This window comes from Netta rufina (assembly GCF_964035555.1).
Source record: "Netta rufina genome assembly, chromosome: Z".
NCBI lineage: Eukaryota > Metazoa > Chordata > Aves > Anseriformes > Anatidae > Netta > Netta rufina.
The window spans coordinates 7,041,784-7,063,455 of record NC_140126.1 but is presented as its reverse complement, the minus strand read 5'-3'; the positions used below and the strand labels follow the sequence as shown (position 1 = coordinate 7,063,455).

Below are 21,672 nucleotides of genomic sequence, written 5' to 3'. Positions count from 1 at the left end.
GGGGCAAGGTGGTTTGGAAGCCCCCCCACCATGAACTAGGGTCCCGCTCCCCTCTAAGGCTCTCCTGCTGTGGCTCTGCCTGCCACAGCATCACCAGCAGCTCTGGTGCTGGAGATCAAGTTCAGCAGCGCAAGGCAACGTAGTGTGGACATGGAAAATGGGACGACAGTGAAGTGTCTACAGGATTCAGCACGAACATATAAACTGCCCAAAAGGGATGTCATCTCTCCAGAAAGCTCTGGGATCCAGGCTCCTGGCCAGGACCAGCTCCCACACCAACCCTGCTCCCTCTCTGCCCGGTGCTCACCTCCAGCTTGTGCACCAGCTTCTTCTTGATGGCGTTCTGCGCCGCGGCGTTGGTGGCCATGCGCAGCCCCTCTGCTGCCTCCCGCAGCCGCTGCTGCTGCTCCTCGCTGTCCGGGTGGGCTGCGGCTCCCTGGGCAAAGCAGGAGAGCCGTCACTCCTTTATAGCCCACACTTTACGGGGAGCAGCCCCTCTGCTCCAGCAGCTCCTCCCGTGCACCACGAACCTTTGCGGCCTCGACCATCTTGGCGGTGGCGTCGGCCAGGATCTTGGCCGCACTCAGCAGCTTGCGCGAGTTCTCCAGGTCTGTCTCTCCCTCTGCGTCGGCTTTGATGGCGTTGACGAGGTCGGAGGTGGCCTGGGCCAGGATACGAGCCTGCCTCACCATTTCCCCTGGGACAGAAAGGAAGGGTGGCCGTCAGCGAGTCCCTGGGGCTCCCTGACACCTCCCCGCTCCACCGCACCAGCCTCCAGGCACCAGACCACAGCAAAGGCACGGCAAACAGGCACAGAAACACGGACCCAGAGAGGCTGCTCCATCTACCCGTGCTCCCTCCAGCCCCCCACCCACTCTGCTCCCCCCCCCAGGTGCCACCAGCCGCTCGCTCTCACCCGCGTCGCCCATGGAGCTGAAAATGTTCTCGGTGACGTTGAGGATGGTGTCCGTGGCCTGGTCGTAGCGCCCGATGGGCTGCCCGCCCGTGGCGTGCTGCTTGATGTGCTGCAGCAGGTCATTCAGGGCCTGGGTGACAGCGGTGGCCGCCACCCCCACCTGCTTCAGCAGCTGGTCGTCGCTGGTGGCCGCCTTGGAGGCCTCCACGCAGCCCTCTGCAGACTTGGCCACCAACTTGCCGGCCTCGATCAGCTGCTCCTGGCACACCGGGGAGCTGATGGTGGGAGCCACCACCTGCAGGGGAGGAGAAAGCTCTGTCACCACGCGGTGCCTGCTCTCCAGGAGCTGCCCCCGACCTCCAAGGAGGAGAGGAACCAGGACTTGCTGCCCCAAACCCCGCGGGGTGGTGGTCGGTGCCGCTTACCTTGGTGCAGGCCACCAGCTGGGAGGTGGAGAGGGCGCACTGCGTGGCGGCCGCGATCACCTGCGTCTGCAGCGCCGAGTCCTCCGTTTTCTGAGCCACGTTCTTGGCTTTCAGCACCAGGGCGGCGGCGGCGCTGGCCACGGCCTTGGCCAGCTGCATCAGCATGTCCTGCGGGGATGGAGGAGGTCAGCGCCGGAGTCACCGCGGAGCCCGGCACGGCACGGCCGCCCGCGCGGCTCTCTCGTGAAATATTCAGCAGGGAAACATGAGCTCAGGGGGCCTTTCCGCCACCTCGGCCTCGCAGCGAACTCCTGGAGTGGCTGGCGTGGCTGGCAACTCCTCGAGCGCATCCCTACGGTGTGCCACAGCCAGCACCAGGACGCTGCCCTGGATGGAAACACCTCCAGGAGCAGCTCAGACAACCTCCAGCATCACCCGTGATGCCGCCGCAGGAACAAACAACCCGTGCCACATCCTCAGTGGTACCGCAGCGAGAACCACAATGCCAGGACGCCCTGCCAGCAGGCAGCTTCCCTCGCAAAACGCCCGACCCCACAGCACGCTGCAGCCCTCAGGACCTGCAGGGAGCTCGGACGAGGTGCTGTGCACAGGGCACGGCTCCCTGGCGGCTGCACGGGCACCCTCCTGCTGCAGACAGCAGCTACGGCGCTGCCAAGCCCCGGCCCTCCTTCCAAGGGCGTGCTTGCAGAGCGTAAACCAGGCAAAACCACCACCAGGATCTTGAGCAAGCCCTGAAGCTGCACCCTGCTACGACAGCAAAGCCTCTGGCCACCAAGCAGAAAGGTCGCACCGTCCCCACGTCTCCTGCGAGCAAAAGCTGCTCCTGCTGCCATCCATCACCCTTCCAGGCAGGACAGCAGCCCGAGAGCACATGCAGCGAGCTCAGGAGCCACCACTTCCCCGAAGCACAGCAGCTGCCCGAGGCAGAGAAGCAGCCCCCTGGCAGAGGAGCCCAGAGGAAGGAAGCAGATACACTTGGGTCTGGTGGCGGAGGGGCAGGCTGCCCTGCACATCGCCCTCCGGTTCCTAAATCTGCCCCTCGGCCCCGCTGCCCTCCACTGGTTACGTGAGCTGGGATTGCCAGCTCTGCAGCAGGGGCCCTGCAGGATGGAGCTGCCTTTCCTGGCGCTCCCTCCAGGGTTTTCTGCTCATATTGTGGCCACGGTGAACCAAAACGTCTCCGTTTGGGAGCCTGTTTTGGTCCATGCGAGGGCTGGCTCCCTCTCCCAGCACAGTCTGCTGCCTCCCTTGTGCTGGGAACAGCAGTCATGGAAAAACAGCGTGGCTCAGCAGAAAAAAAAAAAAAAAAACAACCACGAGGCTCCAGCTGCCTCAGTTCCCTGCTCTGGGCAGCCTCACAGACCCGGGCACAGCTTGCCCGGGCAGCGACCCGAGTGCATGGACTTCGGAGAGCTGATTAGGAGAAAAGCAGATTTTCCACCAGAGCCCTTCTCCCAAGAGTTCAGCTGATCGTCCCCAGAGGAGCAGCCCTCACATCGGAGAGGGGCAGACACCACCGAGCCATGCCTACAGCTCCCTTTTACCGTCTTTGGGTCAGAGGCAGACAGGATCCAAGCGCTCCGGCTTTCTGGTATCTACATGAGAATCCACAAGACAAGAGGCGTTACGGGACCGCGGCTCCAAGGACGGGGATGGGAATCGGCCCGTCCCCTCCCTGGGCAAAGTCACCCTGCGCGGGCCAAGCTTCAGCACGGACCTCTCCTGCCGGCAGAAGGTCCCCGCGGGGCGCTCCTGTGCAAGGCAGAAGGTTTTTCCGAGCGCGCGTCCCCGTGCGCGGCCAGGCGCACCCACCTGGAACCGAGGGTCAGTGTCGCTCTCCCCGATCTGCTGCAGCAGCTCCCCGCTGGTCTGGCCCACGAGGCCGGCAGCCTGCAGGAGGTTCTGGCGGGGCTGCAAGGAAGGAGGGAAAAATGAAAAAAAAATAAAATAAATAAATAATTAAAAAAAAACAACGGTGGGTTTTGAGCAAGCCCCAAACCGAGGTGTTCCCGTGCTGCCCCCTGGCCCCCTCGCACCTCGGCGCTGGCAGGCTGCGCCGTTTTCAGCAGGTCGGAGACGGCGCTGGCCAGGTTCTTGGCCGCCTGCAGGAGCTGCCGCCCGTTCCCTCCCTCATCCTCCATCAGCGCGGCCAGCAGCTTCACGCCCTTGGACATCTCGGTCAGGTTGGAGGATATGGTGGTGACGGCGCAGCCCACGGCCGTGTAGTCGGTATCTGCTGGGTCCCCTGCGCGGGAAGGAGAGGAGATGTGGGGGTGGGATACATCCAGTGACGCCCCCAAAAGCCCCGAGTCCAAAAAGTGGGCACGTTATTTGGGAAGGACGGCACGGGAAAGGAGAGCTGGACCACGCTGCGGCCGTGGTTTAGGGGAGGGGAGGTCAGGCACAGCAGGGGAAGGATGGGGAGCAGCCTGTGCACCGACAGGGATGTCGTGGGGTGGAAAGGCAGGGAGTGCTGCTGATTCTCCAGGCACATCAGAAGAGGTCTGGGCTCTGTTAGCTCTGCTTGAGCCAGGCTGCCTCCCTCCGGTCTCCAAGGGAGGGCAGGAACATTGATCCTCATCCAAAGGCTGGAGAAGGGAGACCAAGCCTTCCCCAGAGGTGGAGGATGGCTACTGTCCTCACCTGCCGTGAGGTTGACCACCGAGGCTGTGCCAGCGGTGATAGCATCCACCTGGGAGTGGATCTCATGCTTGGACTCATCCATCTTGTTCTTGCGCCACGCTTTGGAAGCCTAAAATGAGGAGAACAGGGTCAGGAGGTGGAGGTGGCGGTGGGGAGCCCCAGGCAGGTGCAAGAACGGGGAGACAAGGAGAAGGGAAGGAAGAGAAGGGACCTCCCCAAATTCAGCTCATCCTAAAGCTGCAAGCATTTGAGAACAAGCCCCCCACGACCAAGCACCCCTTGCACTCCTGTGCCTGGACACAACCCCACCTCTGTGGGGAGCAGATCATCCCGGGAGCTGCCGACACTTCTCCTGGCACACAGCCTCATCCACCCCACCACGAACCAAAAGCCCCCCCAGCAGGGCTCCCCCAGCCCGGACCCCTTTTCCCCCAGGCACTCACAGCATCCTGCCCGAGGGGCGGCAAGGTCTCGAAGTCGTCCAGGGTGGCCTGGGCTGCGTTCACAGCCTGCATGCTGGAGTTGATGGTGCCCGTCAGCGCCTGCTGGGCTGAAGTCTGCAAGGCAAGGGCAGGGTGAGGGGAAGCGCTCTGGGAAGGAGCTGACATAAAAAAAGGGGGGCAGACAGCAAAAAGGGGGGCGGTCTCCACTCCGTGCCCCCAATGCAAAGTGGATGCCCAGTGGGGAACCCAGCCCGTAACCACCTCTCTGGGGGCAGAAGCAAAGACTGTGGGGACACAAAGCTTTTACTGGGGGCAGGCTGGGGACCACCGAAGGTGACAGACTCTGTGTGGCCCTGCTCAAGCATTTCCTTGGCTGCAGAGGAGGATGAAGAGGAGGGCAGCCCCCCCGGCAGCAGCAGGGCTGCGCCACGAACCACAGCAGCAGGAACAGCCCCGCAGGTGCCTGCACCCTGCAGCGGTGGGCACAGGGGAGTGCTTACCAAGGGGGGCATGTGCCCGCGGTGCATCTGGCCGCTGGTGATCTGCAGCTGGGCCTGGGGCATGGTGCCCACCTGGAAATTCTCGGGGCCCCCAGCCCCCGTGCGCATGATGGCCGGCAGGGCCACCGAGCCCAGCTCCGCCTTGCCGACACGGTTGAACTGCTGCTGCAGCACTGTCGACCTGCAAAGGGGGGAAAAAAAGCAGCAGGTAGATCCAGGAACGCTTGGACAAACCTCCCCAAACCAGCACCACCACCGTGTACAAGCACCCTGAGGGTGAAGGGTGCCCACAGGGTGCCGGGGGCTGCAGCCATCCCGCAGCACAGCACACTTACTTCTTGGGAGACACCGAGTCCTCCAGCATGGTGGACTCCTCATCACCCTCCAGGCCAAAGTGGTCCTTGCTCTTTTTCTGTGGAGGTGAAGATAAAAAAACGTCAGCCTGCGTGCACCTTCCCAGCCTCCCCACCGCTGCCCAGGCTGGGACACCCCCAAAACCCCATGGCACGTCCCCAGCCCCCCCTGCAGCACTGCGTGCCCAAGGGGCACCTTGCAGCACCCTGAGGAGAGGAGCCAGCTGTAGGCAGGCTCCCTGCACACCCAGGCACTCGCCTTTTTCAGGATGATGTCGATGTAGCCGGCGATCAGCTGGGCGATCTGCTCCCCCTCCGTTGTCTGCACGGAGTAGTAGCCATCCTGGTAATCTCCGAAATCCTGCAACAGCATGGCACGGGGTTGCACCAGGGCAGGGCGCTTGCGCCCGTCCTGAGCCCCTCTGGTATGTGCTAAGCAGCCGTGGCCAGCTGCTGTGCCAGGAGCAGGGCTCAGCACCTCCATCCACCCATCTCGGGGCCAGCAGAGGCAGGGGGAGCAGGGCAAGGCAGCCTCACGGAGGGGGACAACTCGGGGGGCGAGCAGGAGGGCTGGGGCTGGCTCCTACCAGGGTGAAGCTCTTGGGGGAGGCTGCCCAGCGCTTGATGTTGGTCAGGCTCCACTCCTGAATCACTTCCTTGGTTTTCTCGTCCACGCGCATCACGCACTCCTTGGTGATCCCCAGCAGCCGTGGCACCAGCTTGTTCTTCCCCTTCATCTTCTCCTGCGGGATGGGACGAAAGGGTGAGGGGCTGCCCCAAAGCTGGCTCGGGAAAGAGTCAGCAAAGACCCCCAGGCCACGCTTCCAGGTGGGTCTTGGAAAGGACACGGGGAAAAGCAAGAGCCAGGGAGCAAGAAGGCAGCATGGACGGAAAGCCAAAACGAGGGGCAGGGAGACGAGGAAAGCTGGAGCAATGTGGGGTGAGGAGCGGATGGGGACAGGAGTGATGCAGGGATGCTGGAAAAAAAGGGAATTTTGGCCAGCCAGCACGAGGGGTGGGGCTGGGGAGCTGCTGCTCTACCTTGACCAGGAAGAAGGAGACGCCGTAGGTCTTGAGGGAACGGGCCAGTTTCACGTAGCGAACTTTGGCCTCGATCTCACTCATGTTCCCGCAGCCCTTGTGAGCCTGCAGCGACAACGAGGGGACGTCAGGACAGCTCCACGGACCCCTGGCTGTGACACCGTGCTGTCCACCCCCCCATCACAGCCTTCCCAGGCTCTCCCCGCTCCGCCCTGCACGTACCATGAAGATCTTGCGCTCCCCTTTCTGCTTGATGTACTCCTTGGGCAGGAAGTCCTTCAGCCTGCCAAAAGACAGCAAAATCAGCTGTTAGGGCACGGTTTTTGGGAACAGGAAGGATGTGGGAGAGGTCGCTGCGCTAACGACAACTCCAGGACCCGCAGGGCCTCTCCTCCTCGGAGCCACCCCTCGGGGATGACGGAGCCCCAGGGGCTGCGGCTCGGCGCAGGCGCTAAGGGAAGGGCGCTGGCAGGGGCAGCGGCACCCCCGGGACACTCACTCCAGAAAGCCTGGCTTGTGCTTCTGCTCGTTGTGTGGCCCGAACTGGATCTGGCACTGGTAGCCAGCGAACTCGCACGCCTTGTCGAAGGAGACGGGGTGGGAGCCGTTGAGGATGTCATCCCGAGCCTGCGCGGGGAGAGAAAGCGCCGGGGTCTGAGCACCCTGAAACGCCCCCACGGCTGCCCCTGGCCAAAAGGCTTAATTACGAGCCCCGAGGGGCACAGGGCAGCGCCGTACCTGCACGTAGAGCAGGTTGAGCTGCACGGGGTCTCGCGAGTCCACGTTCTGGTCGGAGTAGAAGAACTTGCGCCGCAGCAGCAGCGTCTCGTTGTCGTCGATGCCCTGCTCGCGCAGGGTCCGGCCGTGGTCCAGCCAGTTCACTGCAGGTGAGGGCAGAGCATCAGCAGGGACAGACAGACAGCCGGGCAGGGACAGACAGCGGGGCAGGAGGCCCTGCTCCCATCCCTGCTGCCCCCAGCACTCCCCGGCACGTACACTCATCGTCCGTGTGCAGCTTCTGCTTGAGCTTCTCCATCTTCTTCTCATCCCGCAGCAGGGTCTTGTCCTTCTTCAGCGTGCCGGTGACCTCCTCCTTCTTCTCTTCCATGATCTCCCGAACAAGGGAGTACTCATCGTAGTTGGTGATGCCTGCAGGAGGTGCACGGGGCTGAGCTGGCGCCGCTGCCCTCCTCCCCTGAGACCCTCCCGCCCCTCACCAAACCCGTCCTCTCACCGATCCGGGCGCATATCGTCATCAGCATGTCTGTGACGGTTTTGGAGTCGTCGACCATGACTGTTTTCACCGTCCCGTCCAGCATGCGGATCTTCAGGGGCCGCTGCTTCTTCTTGTACTCCATGGTGTCCTGCAGGCACAGCGAGCACAGCTCCCAGCACCGGCACCGGGCACCCGCAGCTCCCCCTGACCATGGGGGGACGCGGGGTGCAGGATGCGGGCTGGGTGCTTACCCCATTGCGGAGCATGTAGTAGTCCAGAGCCTTCCCAGCCTCCAGCCAGATCCCTTTCTTTGGGTCTTCATCCGAGAGGAACAGCCCGAAATCGTTGGCTGGAAAACAGAGAGCCTGTGTCAGCACAGCCCCGGGCCAGGAAAGAGCGCTGCGGAGAGCAGCCACCGCTGCCACGAGCAGGGGGAAAGCCTGAGTGGGCACAAAGCTGGCAAAGGAGCGCCGGGGTAGGTGTTTGACATCCACTTATCTACAGGGAAATTCATCGAAAGCACGCCTACGCAATGGTGACAGCCACAGCTGTGGAGAGAGCTTGGAGCTGTGCTTGACAGCTGAAAACTTTGGTGCGAAACATAACAAGGCACGATGACAAGATGCTGCAAAACCTAACAGGCAAAGCACGGTGAAAAAACGCTGGTTTTTACCAGGAAGGGTGCTGGGAACGAGGCAGAGGGCATTGCCTCCCCGGTCTGTACAACCTCAGCAAACCTTGGGGCGTTGCTGCCCCTTGAAAATACACCGAGGTGGACACGCTCGGTACGGGGCACTAAAGAAGCTGGCACTCCTTGCTTTGGGGAGGAGCAGGCTGGAGGAGGACGTGCTGGAGGTTTACAAGGTCTCGGACACGGTGAATTGGTGCAGAAGCCATGTTCTGTAAATCCTGCCAGCTTGTGCCAGGGGACTGGGTGGGTCGGCTGCTGCCAGAGCCCGGGGACAGCCCCGCTGCTCTTGTTGCGAGAAGTGGGACGGGGTCTGGCCCCGGGAAAAGCCCTTCTCCTCCCCTCCAAAAGCCCTTCTCCTCCCTTCCAAAAGCCCTTCTCCTCCCCTCCAGCAGCTGCTGGGCCGGCCATTGGTTTTGTAAGCGGGCGTTGCTGGCGGGGAAGGGGAAATTCCTGAGCTGCCCTGCGCCTGCCCGGCTCACGCTGTGCTGAGGATCCTGCTAAAGGGAACAGGAGAAGCGGGGAGGCTGGCCTTTGCTTCTCTTTTCTTTCTTTCTTTCCTTTTTTTTTTTTTTTTTTTTAAATAAAAGAAAACAACTGTTTTCGAAGCCAATTTTAAGAGGATAATTCTAAAGCTCTGAAAACCGAGCAGCTTGTCTGGATCTTTGGCTCGGGAGGGGAGAGGCGCTTCCTGACATGGGGCAAGAGCAGAGCTGGAGGCTGTGCACAGAGGGTGCGGGGATGCCACATTTCAGCCACAAAACCCAGGCCAAAAGCAGGGGAATTGGGTAACGCCTGGCCCAGCAGCTTGAGACCCCTTTCCTGGCGCAGAGAGAGAGGAGCAGGGCAGGAAAGCACGCTCAGGATGGGTCTGCTGGGGGGCAGGGGCTGGGTGTGCCCAGATTTAAGCAGCCCAACCCTGCTGAAGGTGACAAAATAAACGAGCAGCTCGAAAAGGGATCCACCAGGGCCACCGGGTAAGGGCAGCGAGGAGAAACAACAGCTGCAGGGGTCACAGAGGGAAAGAAGAGCTCTGAGCAGAGAAACGGAAGATCTGTCTGCGAGGTTCCCAAAACTGCAACCCAAACTATTTTGGAGAGCCGGGGGCACAGCGGTGGGGAAGGGGAGGCAGCGAGGAGCAGCAGCGCTGAGCCCAGCCCCGCTTCCAGCAGGGCCGAGCTCCAGCTGTTCTAGGGAAAAGCCGTGAGCAAGGGGGCAGGAACTCGGGCACGAGCAGCTCCCTTTAAGGTTTTTCTCCTCGCCCTTTACGAGCAGCTTGGCCCGGGCCCAGGGGCAGGAAATGCAATGGCTGCGGATCTGTATAAACACCCCGTCCCCCTCCGAAACCGAAAGCTGCGGTCACACAGAGCGAGAAGGCATTTCCTCTGCTCCGCCAGGAATCCGCTGCTCCCAGATGTCGTCGCCTTCCCCTCCTCCTCCTCCTCCTCCTCCTCCTCCTCCTCCTCTTCCTCCCGTGGTCCCCACGCTGCGGCCGCTCCCTGCCCGAGGCAGGAATCAATCGCCCGGGCACGGCTCGCATGGTGAGCTCGTTTGTCATCGGCTTAATTCTGAGCCTGACGGCAGCAGGGAGATATTACAGCTGAAAAGAGGCTCGGCGAGGTAGCAGCTCACCAGCACGTCACGGCCTCGCGGAGGGCCGCCGGGGAGGGATGTACATTCCCCAAGAAAGGAAAAGTGAACTTATATGGTGCAGGAGCACCCGCCGGGAGCACTGCGGCTGCTCAAGCCCACCTAGCCTTGGCCAGATTAATGAATGCAGGCAGGGGAGAGGAGACAAGAGGCAGGCGGGGAGCTGGCTCGGAGAGCTGGACCACTATTGCACTTCCCCTGTGTTCCCCTGCCACCCTGAGCCCCCACATTTCGTCCCAGGCATAAATGAGGGAGCACAGAGAGCCCTGAGGTCTGGCCCTGTGCTCTGAAAGGGAGCTGATGGGGAGCATGGAGGTGCGAGGGGAGCACTGGTCAGGCTGCAGGAAATACTGGTTATTCTCATTTAAATTAAATTCTCATTTAAAGAAAAATACTTAATAAGTAAAAATAAGTAAATACTTATAAAATAAGTAAATACTAATTTTCAAGTAAGTGACCTCAAAAGCTGACAACCCACACCCTGCGCACGCAGGTCACGTCAGCTCCTCTCGGAGCTTTTTGGGGCAGCAACCCCACACGGCGGGGACACTGCCTTCATTTTTGGGAGCCTGTGCGCCCAGCAAAGGGCCACCAAGCAGTGATATCTGGGCCACCTCTCCCAGCACGCTGGCAGAGCAGGACCTGCAGCGCACCCACACCAGCATCGCTGCACCATGGGGTGCAGACCCCAAAAAACTCCAGACCTCCAAAAGCAGCCACGGTGCTCAGTGAACACGAGAGCATCCTCATGGATGGGGGCTCTCTCCTACAAAAAAAACCACTCTGCACAAAAGGTTCTGAGGTTCAGAATCCAGTTTCTTTGCCCCCTAGCAGGGACAGGCTCCCCTCTCCCTTAAACCTTAAACACGCGCCCCACTGCTACTCTCTTCTGGGTGCAGAAACCCAGACTTGCATGGAATGAAATGGTAAGGAGAGGCTGAGAAATGCCAAATTTTTAATATTTTTTTTTTAGGGGACTGAACAGCCTTATGCTGAGCAGCAACAGGTCGCAGAGAGCAGCCTGAAATAAATTTGGTTTTGTCCAAAGCTGCAGCAGTGGGAGAGGGGCTTGGTGTCCTGACAGCACCAGTGCCAAGCCTGTCCCGGGCAGGTGAGAGGCTGTTTGGGGCGTGAAAAGGAAAAAGAGGAGCTGCAGCTGGGAAAACAGAGACCGGGGCAGCAGGAGAGGACAGGGGACGAGCCCAGGAGGAGGAGGGCACTGCAGGGAGAAGACGGGGTGACCACGGACTTACGCTGTCCCATCTGTGCCTCGGGCACCCGCTCCCGGATCATGCGGCAGGCGTCGTACACCATGGTGGAGGGCTCGAACTGCATGGTCTTCACCACATTGCCGATGCTGATCTTCAGCGAGAGGGCAACCATGGTGGCGGCTGGACCGTCCCCACTCCTGCGTCACCTGCCGGGGGACACAAGGGGGTCAGCTCTCGGTGCCAGGACCCCGGGGACCGGGCGGCGGCCGGGATCTTCTCGGGTGAAGGAGATTTGTGTGCTCGCCCCACCAAATGTGCCTGGGTGCTGTGGAGGGGGAGCAGAGATCAGGGCTTGGCTCCCCAACCGAGCAAGGGCTGGTGGTGGCGGCTACCGAGGTCCTTCATGGACACGAGGGCTTCAGATGAAGCTCCTCGCCCCTCGCCCCGCAGCACCCAAGGGTGGTTTTGAGCTCTGTCCGGGACGGTGCCTTCCCAACCCTTCACCCCAGCATCACGGGGTGGGTTCTGCAGCCCTCGCCCAGCAGCCAGGAGGAAACGCGTGCCAGCAGGGCGGCGAGATAAGCTGGGGCAGCGTGACGGGAAGGGGGTTAATTATAACCGCCCTGACACAGAAGCCACAAGAAGGAAAACCCTGCTTTGACCCGAGGCCACCAGTGTCCGGCCCCGCTATCGGGGCCCAGCAGAGGTCCCACACGGCCACCCCAAGGTGCCGAGCCCGGAAAACCCGTGCGTGCTTCCTGGGGGCGCAGAGACCTTGGGGAGCAGATAGGGACCCCTGCACCGGGCGGGGGGGAGCACAGGCGATGCAAACCTCAGCCCCACCTCCAAGGGGCAATTTGGGTGCCCCGTGCCCTCTGGAGCCCACTGAACGGAGCGACCCCGCTCCTCCACCGGGGCTGACCCTCTGCAGGCTCCCCGCAGCCTCGGATAGCCGGAGGAGGCAGGAATCCCAGCGGATGCACACCGCATCTGCCCGGGGCCGGGCGGGAGGAGCGCGGTGCCGCCTCCGCCAGTGCATGGAGCGGCTCCAGCTGCGCATTCCTGAGCCGTTCGGCAATGCTGCGTGCAGCAGGAGCCCTCGCAGAGGCCCTCGGCCCCCGCCGACGAGGAATGCGAGGCGAGCGGGGGCTCCCCCCCTCCACACACCCCGAGCACGCACCCTGCCCCGCAGCCCCCTGGGCAGGATGAGTCCCCGCGGCAGCCGGTGGTGGAAAAGGCTTTTTTTTTTTTTTTTTTCTTTTTTTTTTTTTTTTGAGTGTTTCGCAGGCAGGGCGGGCTGCTGCGGTCAGCGGGCCGGCGCTCGTCATCTTCCCTACATCTAAAAATATTCCGGAGCTGAGCGCAGGGCTGCCTTCAATCCCTGCCCCCTGAGCCGCCCTGGGGAAAGGAGGACGTGCAGCCTCCAGGGCAGGGTCAGGACCACGAGGGGAACAGCATCAGATGATGAAATTAACTCCCTCCCAGCCCAAACCTGGGTAACGCTGAGGAGGGAGCAAAAAAAGGATGGTGAGAGTGGGCAGGAACCCGTCCAGCCGTGCCGACCATCCCAGCAGCCCCACTCTTTAAGATCTTTGACCAAAACAGATCTTCAGGAGGAACCCAAGCCGTTTTTGGAGGCGTTTCCATCACCAGAGGGGAAAAGGCAACATTTTGCAGCAGGGCAGGGGCCGCCCCGCGCCACACACGCCCTCCACGACCACCAGCAGCCGCACGTGGCCAAGGCGAAGGCTGAAAGCAGGGTGCGAAAAGCCAAGCACAGAGAGCTCAGGCTGGGGGGAAAAGGGCACTTGCCGTGGGCGTTGCAGCTCCACACCCGGCGTAACGCTGCAGGCACTCACGTGCAAGGTGCTCAACACCCCCAGCGAGCAGCCCAGGCGCTCTGGCCGGGCTGCAAAGCAGAAGTGGGCTCTGCTGCTCACAGCAGCACGCCCCGAACCCCAGGGCAATCTGGCGGCGCCTCGTCACGTGCACTGGTTTGCAAATCGCCCCCGGTGCCTCCCATGGGCACCAGACAGCAAGGCGCACGGCGATGGGCGAGCACGGCCACCCCCGTGCCACCCCTCGGGATGAGGGGGGGGGAGAGAAAAGTTAAAAAGGAGAAAAAAAAAAAAATAGTAATAATAATAATAATAAAGGGCTAGGTGAATGCACACCGAATTTCCTGGCCAGGCTCCAGGGAAGGCAAACAAGCCTTGCTGGCAAGCAGGGGCAGACGGGGTGGCCGGGGGCGCTTCTGCGGCGAGCCCCGGTGACGCAGCGGGTGCCAGCCCTGCCGGCACCGGGCCCCGCGCGCCTGGGCAGGGGAAAAAAAATAAAGTTTTACGTTGGTAATGGTAACGGTGATGGAAAAACAGCTATAAAGTTTTGGGGTTTGCTGTTCGGCAGGGCAGGCGGTGTGGCACGGCGGTGGCACGCTCCCTGGAGCCACAGCCCCGCGCCCAACGCACCCGTTCCGCAGTTTTCACTATCTTCCGGGTCCGTTTCCCGATTTCCCCTCTTTTTGCCCCAGCGGAGCCGCAGGGTGCCCCCGCTGCAGGAAGTTCCCCCAGCCCTTCCGCCCCGCGGTCACAGCCCGGCGGCGAGGCAGGATCCGGGGAGCTGGGTGATTTAATTTATTACCTCTTTTTTTTTTTTTTTTTTTTTGGTGTCGTTTTAATTCCTTTTAACCAGCCGTGAGCCACAGCCCAGCCCTCGGGGTTAATCTGTAACCGGCGGGCACGGAAATCCCGTAACCGGCTGGCTGCCGAGGGCGGGGGGTGGGGGGGTGGGTGCGCGCCTGTCCCCCCCCCTTTTTACCCAATTTCGCTCAGTTTCGCCCCATTCTGCCGGTCTGCGAGCTGTCAGCCGGGACGAAGCCTTCCTCCTCCTCCTCCTCCTCCCTGCCCGCGGGGTCACACCGCGGCCACTCCCGGGACCCCGGGAGGAGGCAGACGAGGAAGAGGAGAAGGGAGGAAGAGAGGAGGAAGGGTGGGTGATGGTGATGGTGGGGGGTGGGGGGGGGAGACACCCCCACGGATGCCGCGACCCCCGCAGCGCGCCCGCGCCCTCCCCCCACTCCCGCACCCCGCCCCTCGGGGGGTCGCCCCCCGGTGCCCCGGGCCCCCTCCCGCTGCCGGGGCGCCCCTCGGGGCTCGGTGCCCGCTCCCCCGGCCCCGTGTACCTGGAGCAGCGCGCCGGGCCCGCCGAGCCTGTGCGGCAGCGGGGCGGCACCGCCCGCTTCCCGCCCCCGCCCTCCGTCCCTCCCGCCACCATTCCCCCGCCGCGCATGCGCCGCCGCGGCGCCGGGGCGCGCCGGCGCGCCGCGCAGCGGCCGCGGGGCGGGGCCTCGCGGGGCGGGGCGCGCCGGCGCGCCGGCGGAGGGCGGGAAAGGAGTGCGCCCAGGGGGAGGGACGCGATCGGCGCTGGAGCCCCCATGGAGCCGCCGCCGCCGCCGGACCCGCTGCACTCACGGTTCCTCCCCGCCGCCTTCACGCTGCCCCCCGGCCCCGCCAGCCCTCCCTTGGGCCCCGGTGTGCCCCCCGAGCCGCCCTACAGCCCCCCTGCCTACCCCATGCTGCTCGCACGCTGGCCGGGGCCTGCCCCCCCGGTGCCCCCCGCTGCTCCTCGGGGCTCCCCGGTGCTCCTCTCTGCTTTTCAATGCCCCCCGGTGCCCCCCGGTGCTCCTCGGGGCCCCACGGTGCTCCCCGCACCCCCCCAATGCCCTCCGGTGCCCCCCGGTGCCCCTCCGTGCCCCCCCCCGGTGCTCCCTGCTGCCCCCCAGTGCCCTCTGGTGCCCCCCGGTGCTCCTCGGTGCCCCCCCCCGTTGCTCCCCGCTGCCCCTCACCCTCCCCCGCCCCCTCCCGGTGCCCCTCGGTGCCCCCCGGTTCCCACCGAGCCCATGCCGAGCCCGCAGCCCCCGGGGGAGCAGAAGCAGAAGCAGAACCCACCCGGGGGGCAGGGGGGTGAGGTGGTCTGGGAAAGGCTCCTGCTGGCCCAGGGGAGCATGCCTGACCTCGAGGTGAGCTCTGCCTGGGGGGGTGGCTCCTCCTGGGGGGGGTCTGTATTGGCTCTGTGCTCATGAAAGGTTGAGTTTTTTTTGTTTGTTTGTTTGTTTGTTTTTTTATAGCGGCTGAACCGGGAGGTGGACGAGTTGCTGTTGGACGTGCTGAGCTCCTTTCTGGACATGGTGGAGTCGCTGTACATCTCCAAGCTGCCTGGCTACAAGAGCGGCATTTCTGGGGAGCAGAGCCTGCCCCAGAGCCCCGGCAGTGCCCCGGCCAGCAACACGCAGAGCTCGGACGTGGTGCAGGGTGATCACAGCTCTTCCCCCCAGCAAGGCTGGCCGGCACCAGAAAGAAGCGTGAGGGCAGACACAGGAGAAGGAGATGTTTCCATCAACCCTGGTGAGCGATGTGGGGGGCCCTTCGGGCCTGGCTTTGGGTGGTGCTGTGCCTGGAAAAAAAGAAGGAAAGCGTGCAGAAAAGCACCCTGACACGGAGGCCTCCTGTGGGGGCACAAAGCAGCGATGCAGAGGCTGCTATCGTGCCTTTCTGCAGGCATAAAATCACAATTTCACGCTACTCGGATGTGGCTGGTGAGGTTTTTGTGCTGCTTCGCTGAGGCCCACAGCTTGACTCTCCCTTCTTTCCTTCCTTCCCCAGAGCCATGGATGGGTCAGGAAAGCATGCATGTGGCAGTGCAGCCGGGCACCAGTTTCCCAGTTGCTGTTAACGTGGATGCTGGACCCCAGCCCATGCCCGAAGCTACCATGCAGGTACTGACTGCTGTGCCTAAGGCAGCCTGTGCTGCTGGGCCCAGCCTTTTCTTCTCATCACATTCCTCGGAGCAATTTCTCCCTTGCCTGGAGAAAAGGGAAGATATCTTTGGGGAAAGCTTTGGGGGAGCTTCTGCATCCCTTCTCTGCCCCGGGGTGGGCTCCCTCCCTTTGCTTTGGATTTTCAGTAGGTATATTTCTTATTTCTGCTGTTTTTCTAGCCTGCCTTACCGGAGGTGGTGCTGCCTGGGGAGGGGAGTCAGCTCCTGGAGAACAATGGTGCACCACTGCAGACCGGCCAGCAACTGAGCAAAGTGAGTCCTGGCTGCAGCCTGCCAGTCCCAAACAGATTTTGATTCCACAAAATCCTCAGACTTTGATTCCTTCAGAGCTGAAAATGCAGGATGGTGCCTCGGCAGGGCCACATGCAGCAGGCCTCAGGGTCCTGCTCCTCCCTTTTGGGCCCTGGCTCTTGGTCTCCCCCCCTTGTGAGACTGACCGCAGGAGGCAGTAACACCACGAGTGCTTTCAGCCTTCTCCCCGCTTGCCTGGTGGCTCGTGCGCTGCCTGCTTTTCGTCTTTTTGCCTTCCTTCGGTTTATTTTATTGCTCTGCTACGCCAGGAAGCTGCTGGTCTTATCAGCAGGCCAGAGTTTGCCTTGCAGCTTTTGCGTTTGTGCAGTGGCGTGGGAGGAGTAGGGCGCAGAAGCAGGCAGCTTTCTGCTTTCAAGGCTGAGAGCTGTGCAGCATTTGTCAGGGCTGTGCTATCACCTCGGGGGAGGGCTGCTGATGAGGCATGGCTCTTGCAGGCTGAGGAGAGGCTCCTGAAGAAAACGTGCTGGAAAATGCGGAGCCATCAGTTGGCCCTGGACAGCCATCGCAAGGATAAGATCTACATGGTGGGCCTGGAGAACAGGTACGGGCACACAACCACACAACTGCTGTGCTCTGCTGCTGCTGGGGTCTTGTCTCCGTGGGCAGAAAGCGAGCAGACCCTGCAGGGGAGCTCAGAAACTTGGGGCATGGCCCTCCTGCTCTGTTAGGCATGGGGGAGGCATGGGGCTTGCTCAACGTGAGCCAAGCATTGACCAGACCCAGCAGTGCCTGTGGCTGTTCCCTGAGGAAACCCACCTGGTGAAGTCCCTGCTGTTGACTAACAAGTTAAAACCTCTCTGTTTTTTTTCCTCCCCCACACCCTGCCCTGTTGGCAGGGTGGCAATCTGCACGGCTCAGAACCACGAGCTGCAGAAGAAGGTGCAGCTCCTGCAGAAGGACAACACGTGAGTCGGTGGCCGGAGGCATGGTGGGGAGGGTCGTTCCCTGTGCTGGGGTGGCAGCCAGTCGCTGAGATGTCGTGCCTGCTCTCCTGCAGGTCCCTGCTGGAGCAGCTGCACAAACTGCAGGCCCTGGTGCGAGAGCTGACCGCCACGGACAGCATGGTGAGGCACCTGCACCCGGCGTGGCAGGCGGCGTGTGGCAGGCAGGAGGAGGCTGTGCTGGAGAGGCTGAACACCGAGCCGGAGGGCACCTCGCTGCTGGGCAGCCTCAATCCCTCGTGGGGAGAGGGGCAGAGCCTGCCCGTGCCCGATCTGAGGTACGCCTTCAACACCGGCTCCTCCTCTGACCCCACTGCCATGGCGGGCTCCGAGCTGGGCCCTCCCCAGCCACAGGGAGCAGCTCTCCTGCAGCCACCCCTCGTCCTCTGGGGTGCTGGTGCCATGGAGAGCCAAGAGGCAGGAGCAGGAGGAGCACACCAGCAGCATCTTTATCCAGCAGCAGCACCACACCAGGGAGATGTGACCCTCGCCTCCTGCTTTCCGCCGGCCGTGGTGAGGCCGGGCGCCCCGCAGAGCTGTGTTGGCAGAGGGTCTGTCAGAGCGCAGGCTTTTAAATCAAATCCTGGCGGCTGGTAGCTCAGAGGGGGGGTTACCAGGGAGGAATCGTGCTGCAGATGATCCGTTCCTGCACCCCGGAGCTGTCACGGGAGCCTGCCCGAGGTGGGGTGGGGAGCTCTCTGAGCTTAGCTCCGCTGGCGTGCAGAGGGTGAAGGGGAAGGCTGCGGGGCCTCCTGATCTTCTGAGGGGATTTCTGTCTGCTGGCTGGGTGCTGAGCACCCCAGCTTTGAAGGCGTGAGAAAGAAAAGTTGTGTTTTTGCAGTAGAGAGCTAGGTTTCTGTGTTCCAAGGTGGTTGTGTAGTCATAACGAGAAATGTTAAGTAGGTTAAGTGGACAATGGAAGGCCTCGGTATTCCAAAATAAGGTAGAAGCTTGAGAAAAACAGGGTGAGCAGTGTGAGAATAGTAAGACAAAGATCACGGGTTCTCAAAGTGTAAGAAAGGAGAAAATAAAGGGTTAAAAAATAATAATTTTACAGATATGTTATAGAGGAGTGTTGAGTAGCTTGTGAAGCTGTAGTACTCAGCCAGTGAGAAAACACAGGAGGTGATCAGGTGTCGGGTAATAGGCAATAAGAGGTTAAGGTTTATTTACTGTAATGTGCTCCTGATTGACAGGACGCACACCATTACAATCACAAATAAAATAGTTTCACAGGAGATCCTGTCTGGAGAAAATTATTGGAGATTTTCCTCACACAATCAGCTGGCTCTGGGCTGAGCGGCTGGGGCTGGGCACGGGGCTGGGAGCCCTGCAGAAGCACCCCGAGTGCAGGAGCCCCCTGCCCAGCCCAGCAGAGGCCGGGGATGCGTGGCACCCTGCAAATAATTCGGGACGAGCAGGTGCTGCCAGCACGGAGTGCGCCAGGCTGCGATGCTGTTAGCTGCGGCAGAACCCGGCAGCTTCCCCTGGAGGAAGTGCAAGGAGCCCGCCGTCTGCCCCCACCTCTGCTTTCGTAAGGAGAAGCTGCACAATCGCAGGAAGTGGAGCAAAGCTGGAGTGGTGCAACAGCCCCGTCCCCGCAGGGGGGCTGGGGGGCGATGGCTGCTGCACCGGGGCTGTGTGCTGAGCTCTGCCGGGGTCACCAAGGTGGCTCCTGAGCCCAATGCGGGGCTTGGGGTGCAGGAACCTCGGGGAAGGAGGCGTGTTTGTGGCAGAAAAGCACTGGGAGAGGTGTTGTGTGGGTGGACAAGAAGTAAAACTGCTTGCTTCGTCTCTGCTCGCAAGAAGAAGAAGCGGAAGAGTGGGGCTGTGCCTCGGGACAGGTGGCAGCGCGCTTCTGCTTCTAGGGCGAGGTGACCCCGGGAAGGCGGCCGCCGCTCCTTCCCCAGCCACCTCCTGCGGTCTAGGAGCCCAGAATTGCGTTTGTTTCGTTTTTATGCAGTTTGAGGGCGGGGTGTGTAATGCTGCCGGTGCCAGCTGGAGTCCCAGACGTTGGCCTGGGGCTAACCAATATCCCTGCGAGTCGTCCAAGACGAGACGTGGCAGTGTTGGCAGCAGTGCCGGGCACTGCACCCCGTACCTGCCACCCAGCCGAGCAGCAGGAGGGGAGAGCTGGGGTGTGTCAGAGCCTGCGTCAGGTCCAGGTGCTGCCCTGGAGACATTTCGGGGTCGGTGCTCTGCGTCCTCAGCCCCTTCCACCGCAGTAATGCTGTTTTTTCACCATTTTCCATGCTGCTGTGCCTGCCTTGCAGCAAGCAGCTGTGAGCCAGCAAGGGGAAGGCAGCGTGGCATGGCTTCACGCCGTGGCACGAGGGGCAGCGATGAGAAAAATGCCAGGAATGAGCCCTTCAGACGCGTGGTGCTCCCATCGGGCAGAGGAACAGCAGCAGCCTGCTATTTCTGTGACCCCCCCACTCCTCATCCTCGCCAAGGACTGTCCCTGACGGCTCTCCCTGCACGCTGCGGGTGGCACGGGGCATGCTGCTGGCACTGCCACAATGCTGTCCCCAGCTTGTGTGGGGCTGAGCACGGTCCTGAATCCCCTGGAGGTGGTGGGGACCTCGGGATTGATCATGGGACAGGGGTCACAGGTGATGGGAGAGGCACTGGGACACCACAGGAGGATGTCCTGGCAGACGGGAGGTGAGAAGACAAGAGCCAGAGGACATTTTGCAGCAAAGCTTTATTGTGAGCAAAGGAAGCAGAAGGAGCTGGGTCTGCAGCCCAGCACTGACACTGGCCTGGGACCCCACGGGGCCACCCTCACTCCCAGCGCTTGCGCAGGCGGGTGAAGGTGTTGGTGCCGACCCTGCAGGGACAGAGCAGGAGACGTCAGGCAGGAGGCACGGGGCCACCACGTCTCTGCCCAGGCCCCGTGCCTCTGCCCCGGGCTCACCTGGTGGCTTTCCAGTCGTCACCGATGCTGTCTTCGTGTGACCGCAGGAGCCACATGGTCTTCAGGACCTCCTTGCCGTGCTCATCCACGAAGCACTGGCCCGTGAAGACGGTGATGGAGTCTGCGGGGAAGGGCAGGTGAGGGGAGCGTGGCTGGGTCTGGGCTCCCTGGCCCTGGGGACAGCTCGCTTGGGGATGGTGGTGTTGGGGCAGGGAGGGACGGGGGGACGGGGACTGCATGGAGATGGGCAGACAGCAAGGGGGTTCAGCCCCAGCCCCTTCTTTGTGTCCTGGGACCAGGAGGTGACTCTGGGGGCAGGGATGGGGACCCACTGCAGGCACAGCAGGGGATGGGGGAGACATTGGGGAGTCCTAAGGCAGGGATCATCAGGGATGCAGCAGGGAAAGGCAGGAGAGCATCTGTGGTGGGGTTGGGGGCAGCACAAGGAGGGATGGGAAGCACCAGGGACACCGCAGGGAGGCTGGGCAAGGAGAATAACCTGAAAAGCTCCACTTGACGGTGAAGCCGAAGGTGGGCTGGCTCTTCTGGTTGATGCTGTGCTGGTTTCCCCTGAGTGGTGATACTTTGATCTCTTTTGTCGTGGCCGTCACAGCTGTGTGGTAGGTGCCGGCGAACTCGCCGTTGCTGTTCACAGCCCCGATGGTCATGTTGGAGCCCAGGTCGTTGATCCAGTGCCCGGTCAGCACGCACTGGGGCAGAGAGGGCTCAGCACCGTGCAGGAGGCAGGCAAGGAGGCCCCCAAACCCCATCCCCATCCCCAAACTGTCCCCATCCCCTTACCTGCTCAGCAGAGAGGCCGGGGGCCAGCAGGGCCAGGCCGAGCAGCAGCAGGAGGGAGGTCGTCGGCACCATCTCTGCAGCAGGTGGACGGGCGGCTGTGCTCCTCGCAGGGCTCCCTCGCCTTTTTATTGCCACGGGGGTGCCAGCTCTGCCCAGGGTTGGGTTATGCAATCAGGGCGGTTCCACCTCGGCAGTTCCCAGCTGCAGGCACGGATTCCCAAAACCCGGTGTTGAAACTGTCCCCCCTTGCTGGCTTTTACAAAGAGCCCCGCGGGGAGGCTGGCTGCACGGAGGCTTAGCCGGGGAAAACCCCTTTCAGGGAGGATGCTCCCTTTGGCTGACCCTCAGCCACCTCAGGGCTGTGGCCAGGCAGCACATGGTGTGCCCAGCAGCATTTACGCCAGCCCCCGCAGGGATGACAGCATCACAGCTCCAGCCCGCTCCTCCTCACCCAGCTCCATCATCCAAAACAAATTTGGACCAGAGCTGCTGCGAGGTTTCCAGGTGTGCAGCTCACTCCCGGCTGTGGCAGCCGGGTGCAGCCCCAGGGGCTCACGCTCTCCCAAACCCCTTTTTAATAAAATCTTTATTAATTTCTTAATAAGGAAAACCCCCCAGCCCTGAAAAAGCCATTAAGGAGCATAAAACCATCACGCCCTGGGTGCGCCAGCATACAGGTTTGCTGCTGTGTTGGCAGGTTAGAGGAAAAAGGCTGATTCTGAGAAGGAAGCATTCCTCGAATATCTTGGATGTCATGT

At 62.0% G+C, this 21,672-nt stretch overlaps 3 protein-coding genes across 3 annotated transcripts in view; 1 reads left to right on the top strand and 2 right to left on the bottom strand.

Moving 5' to 3' along the window:
• The window catches only part of TLN1 (talin 1), a 30,493-nt gene extending 16,133 nt beyond the window's left edge, over nt 1-14,360 (bottom strand). The window contains exons 1-21 of the mRNA XM_084305302.1: nt 14,289-14,360; nt 11,150-11,313; nt 7,810-7,907; nt 7,577-7,706; nt 7,339-7,491; nt 7,081-7,223; nt 6,842-6,969; nt 6,565-6,625; nt 6,343-6,447; nt 5,889-6,044; nt 5,561-5,662; nt 5,284-5,360; nt 4,949-5,129; nt 4,449-4,562; nt 4,006-4,114; nt 3,399-3,607; nt 3,175-3,273; nt 1,342-1,509; nt 917-1,211; nt 531-697; nt 308-436 (exon numbers count right to left, since the gene is read on the bottom strand). Of these exons, the coding sequence (XP_084161428.1) occupies nt 308-436; nt 531-697; nt 917-1,211; nt 1,342-1,509; nt 3,175-3,273; nt 3,399-3,607; nt 4,006-4,114; nt 4,449-4,562; nt 4,949-5,129; nt 5,284-5,360; nt 5,561-5,662; nt 5,889-6,044; nt 6,343-6,447; nt 6,565-6,625; nt 6,842-6,969; nt 7,081-7,223; nt 7,339-7,491; nt 7,577-7,706; nt 7,810-7,907; nt 11,150-11,279 (2,754 nt within the window). The 5' untranslated portion in view covers nt 11,280-11,313; nt 14,289-14,360. The remainder of the gene's footprint in view (nt 1-307; nt 437-530; nt 698-916; nt 1,212-1,341; nt 1,510-3,174; nt 3,274-3,398; nt 3,608-4,005; nt 4,115-4,448; nt 4,563-4,948; nt 5,130-5,283; nt 5,361-5,560; nt 5,663-5,888; nt 6,045-6,342; nt 6,448-6,564; nt 6,626-6,841; nt 6,970-7,080; nt 7,224-7,338; nt 7,492-7,576; nt 7,707-7,809; nt 7,908-11,149; nt 11,314-14,288) is intronic.
• A 135-nt stretch (nt 14,361-14,495) lies between these two features.
• Nucleotides 14,496-18,385, top strand: CREB3 (cAMP responsive element binding protein 3). Its single transcript, XM_084305310.1, has 7 exons — nt 14,496-15,125; nt 15,234-15,510; nt 15,769-15,881; nt 16,103-16,195; nt 16,690-16,796; nt 17,092-17,160; nt 17,253-18,385. The coding sequence occupies exons 1-7, from the start codon at nt 14,541-14,543 to the stop codon at nt 17,791-17,793; spliced, it is 1,785 nt and encodes a 594-aa protein (XP_084161436.1). The 5' UTR covers nt 14,496-14,540; the 3' UTR covers nt 17,794-18,385.
• Nucleotides 18,386-19,891: 1,506 nt separating this feature from the next.
• On the bottom strand, nt 19,892-21,028 carry LOC311221377 (avidin-like). The gene is made up of 4 exons (XM_084305323.1): nt 20,915-21,028; nt 20,613-20,823; nt 20,114-20,234; nt 19,892-20,026 (listed from the first exon to the last, which is right to left on the bottom strand). Exons 1-4 carry the CDS (start codon nt 20,984-20,986, stop codon nt 19,981-19,983), a joined length of 450 nt encoding a protein of 149 aa, XP_084161449.1. The 5' UTR covers nt 20,987-21,028; the 3' UTR covers nt 19,892-19,980.
• Nucleotides 21,029-21,672: the final 644 nt, after the last annotated feature.

Coding starts and splice junctions, on each gene's coding strand:
- CREB3 (XM_084305310.1), top strand. CDS start 14,541: ATGGAGCCGCCGCCGCCGCCGGACCCGCTGCACTCACGGTTCCTCCCC. Junction 15,126..15,233: donor GGAGCATGCCTGACCTCGAG/GTGAGCTCTGCC, acceptor GTTTTTTTATAG/CGGCTGAACCGGGAGGTGGA. Junction 16,196..16,689: donor CCGGCCAGCAACTGAGCAAA/GTGAGTCCTGGC, acceptor TGGCTCTTGCAG/GCTGAGGAGAGGCTCCTGAA.
- LOC311221377 (XM_084305323.1), bottom strand. CDS start 20,986: ATGGTGCCGACGACCTCCCTCCTGCTGCTGCTCGGCCTGGCCCTGCTG. Junction 20,235..20,612: donor CGTCAAGTGGAGCTTTTCAG/GTTATTCTCCTT, acceptor CCTTCCCCGCAG/ACTCCATCACCGTCTTCACG. Junction 20,027..20,113: donor GACGACTGGAAAGCCACCAG/GTGAGCCCGGGG, acceptor CTGTCCCTGCAG/GGTCGGCACCAACACCTTCA.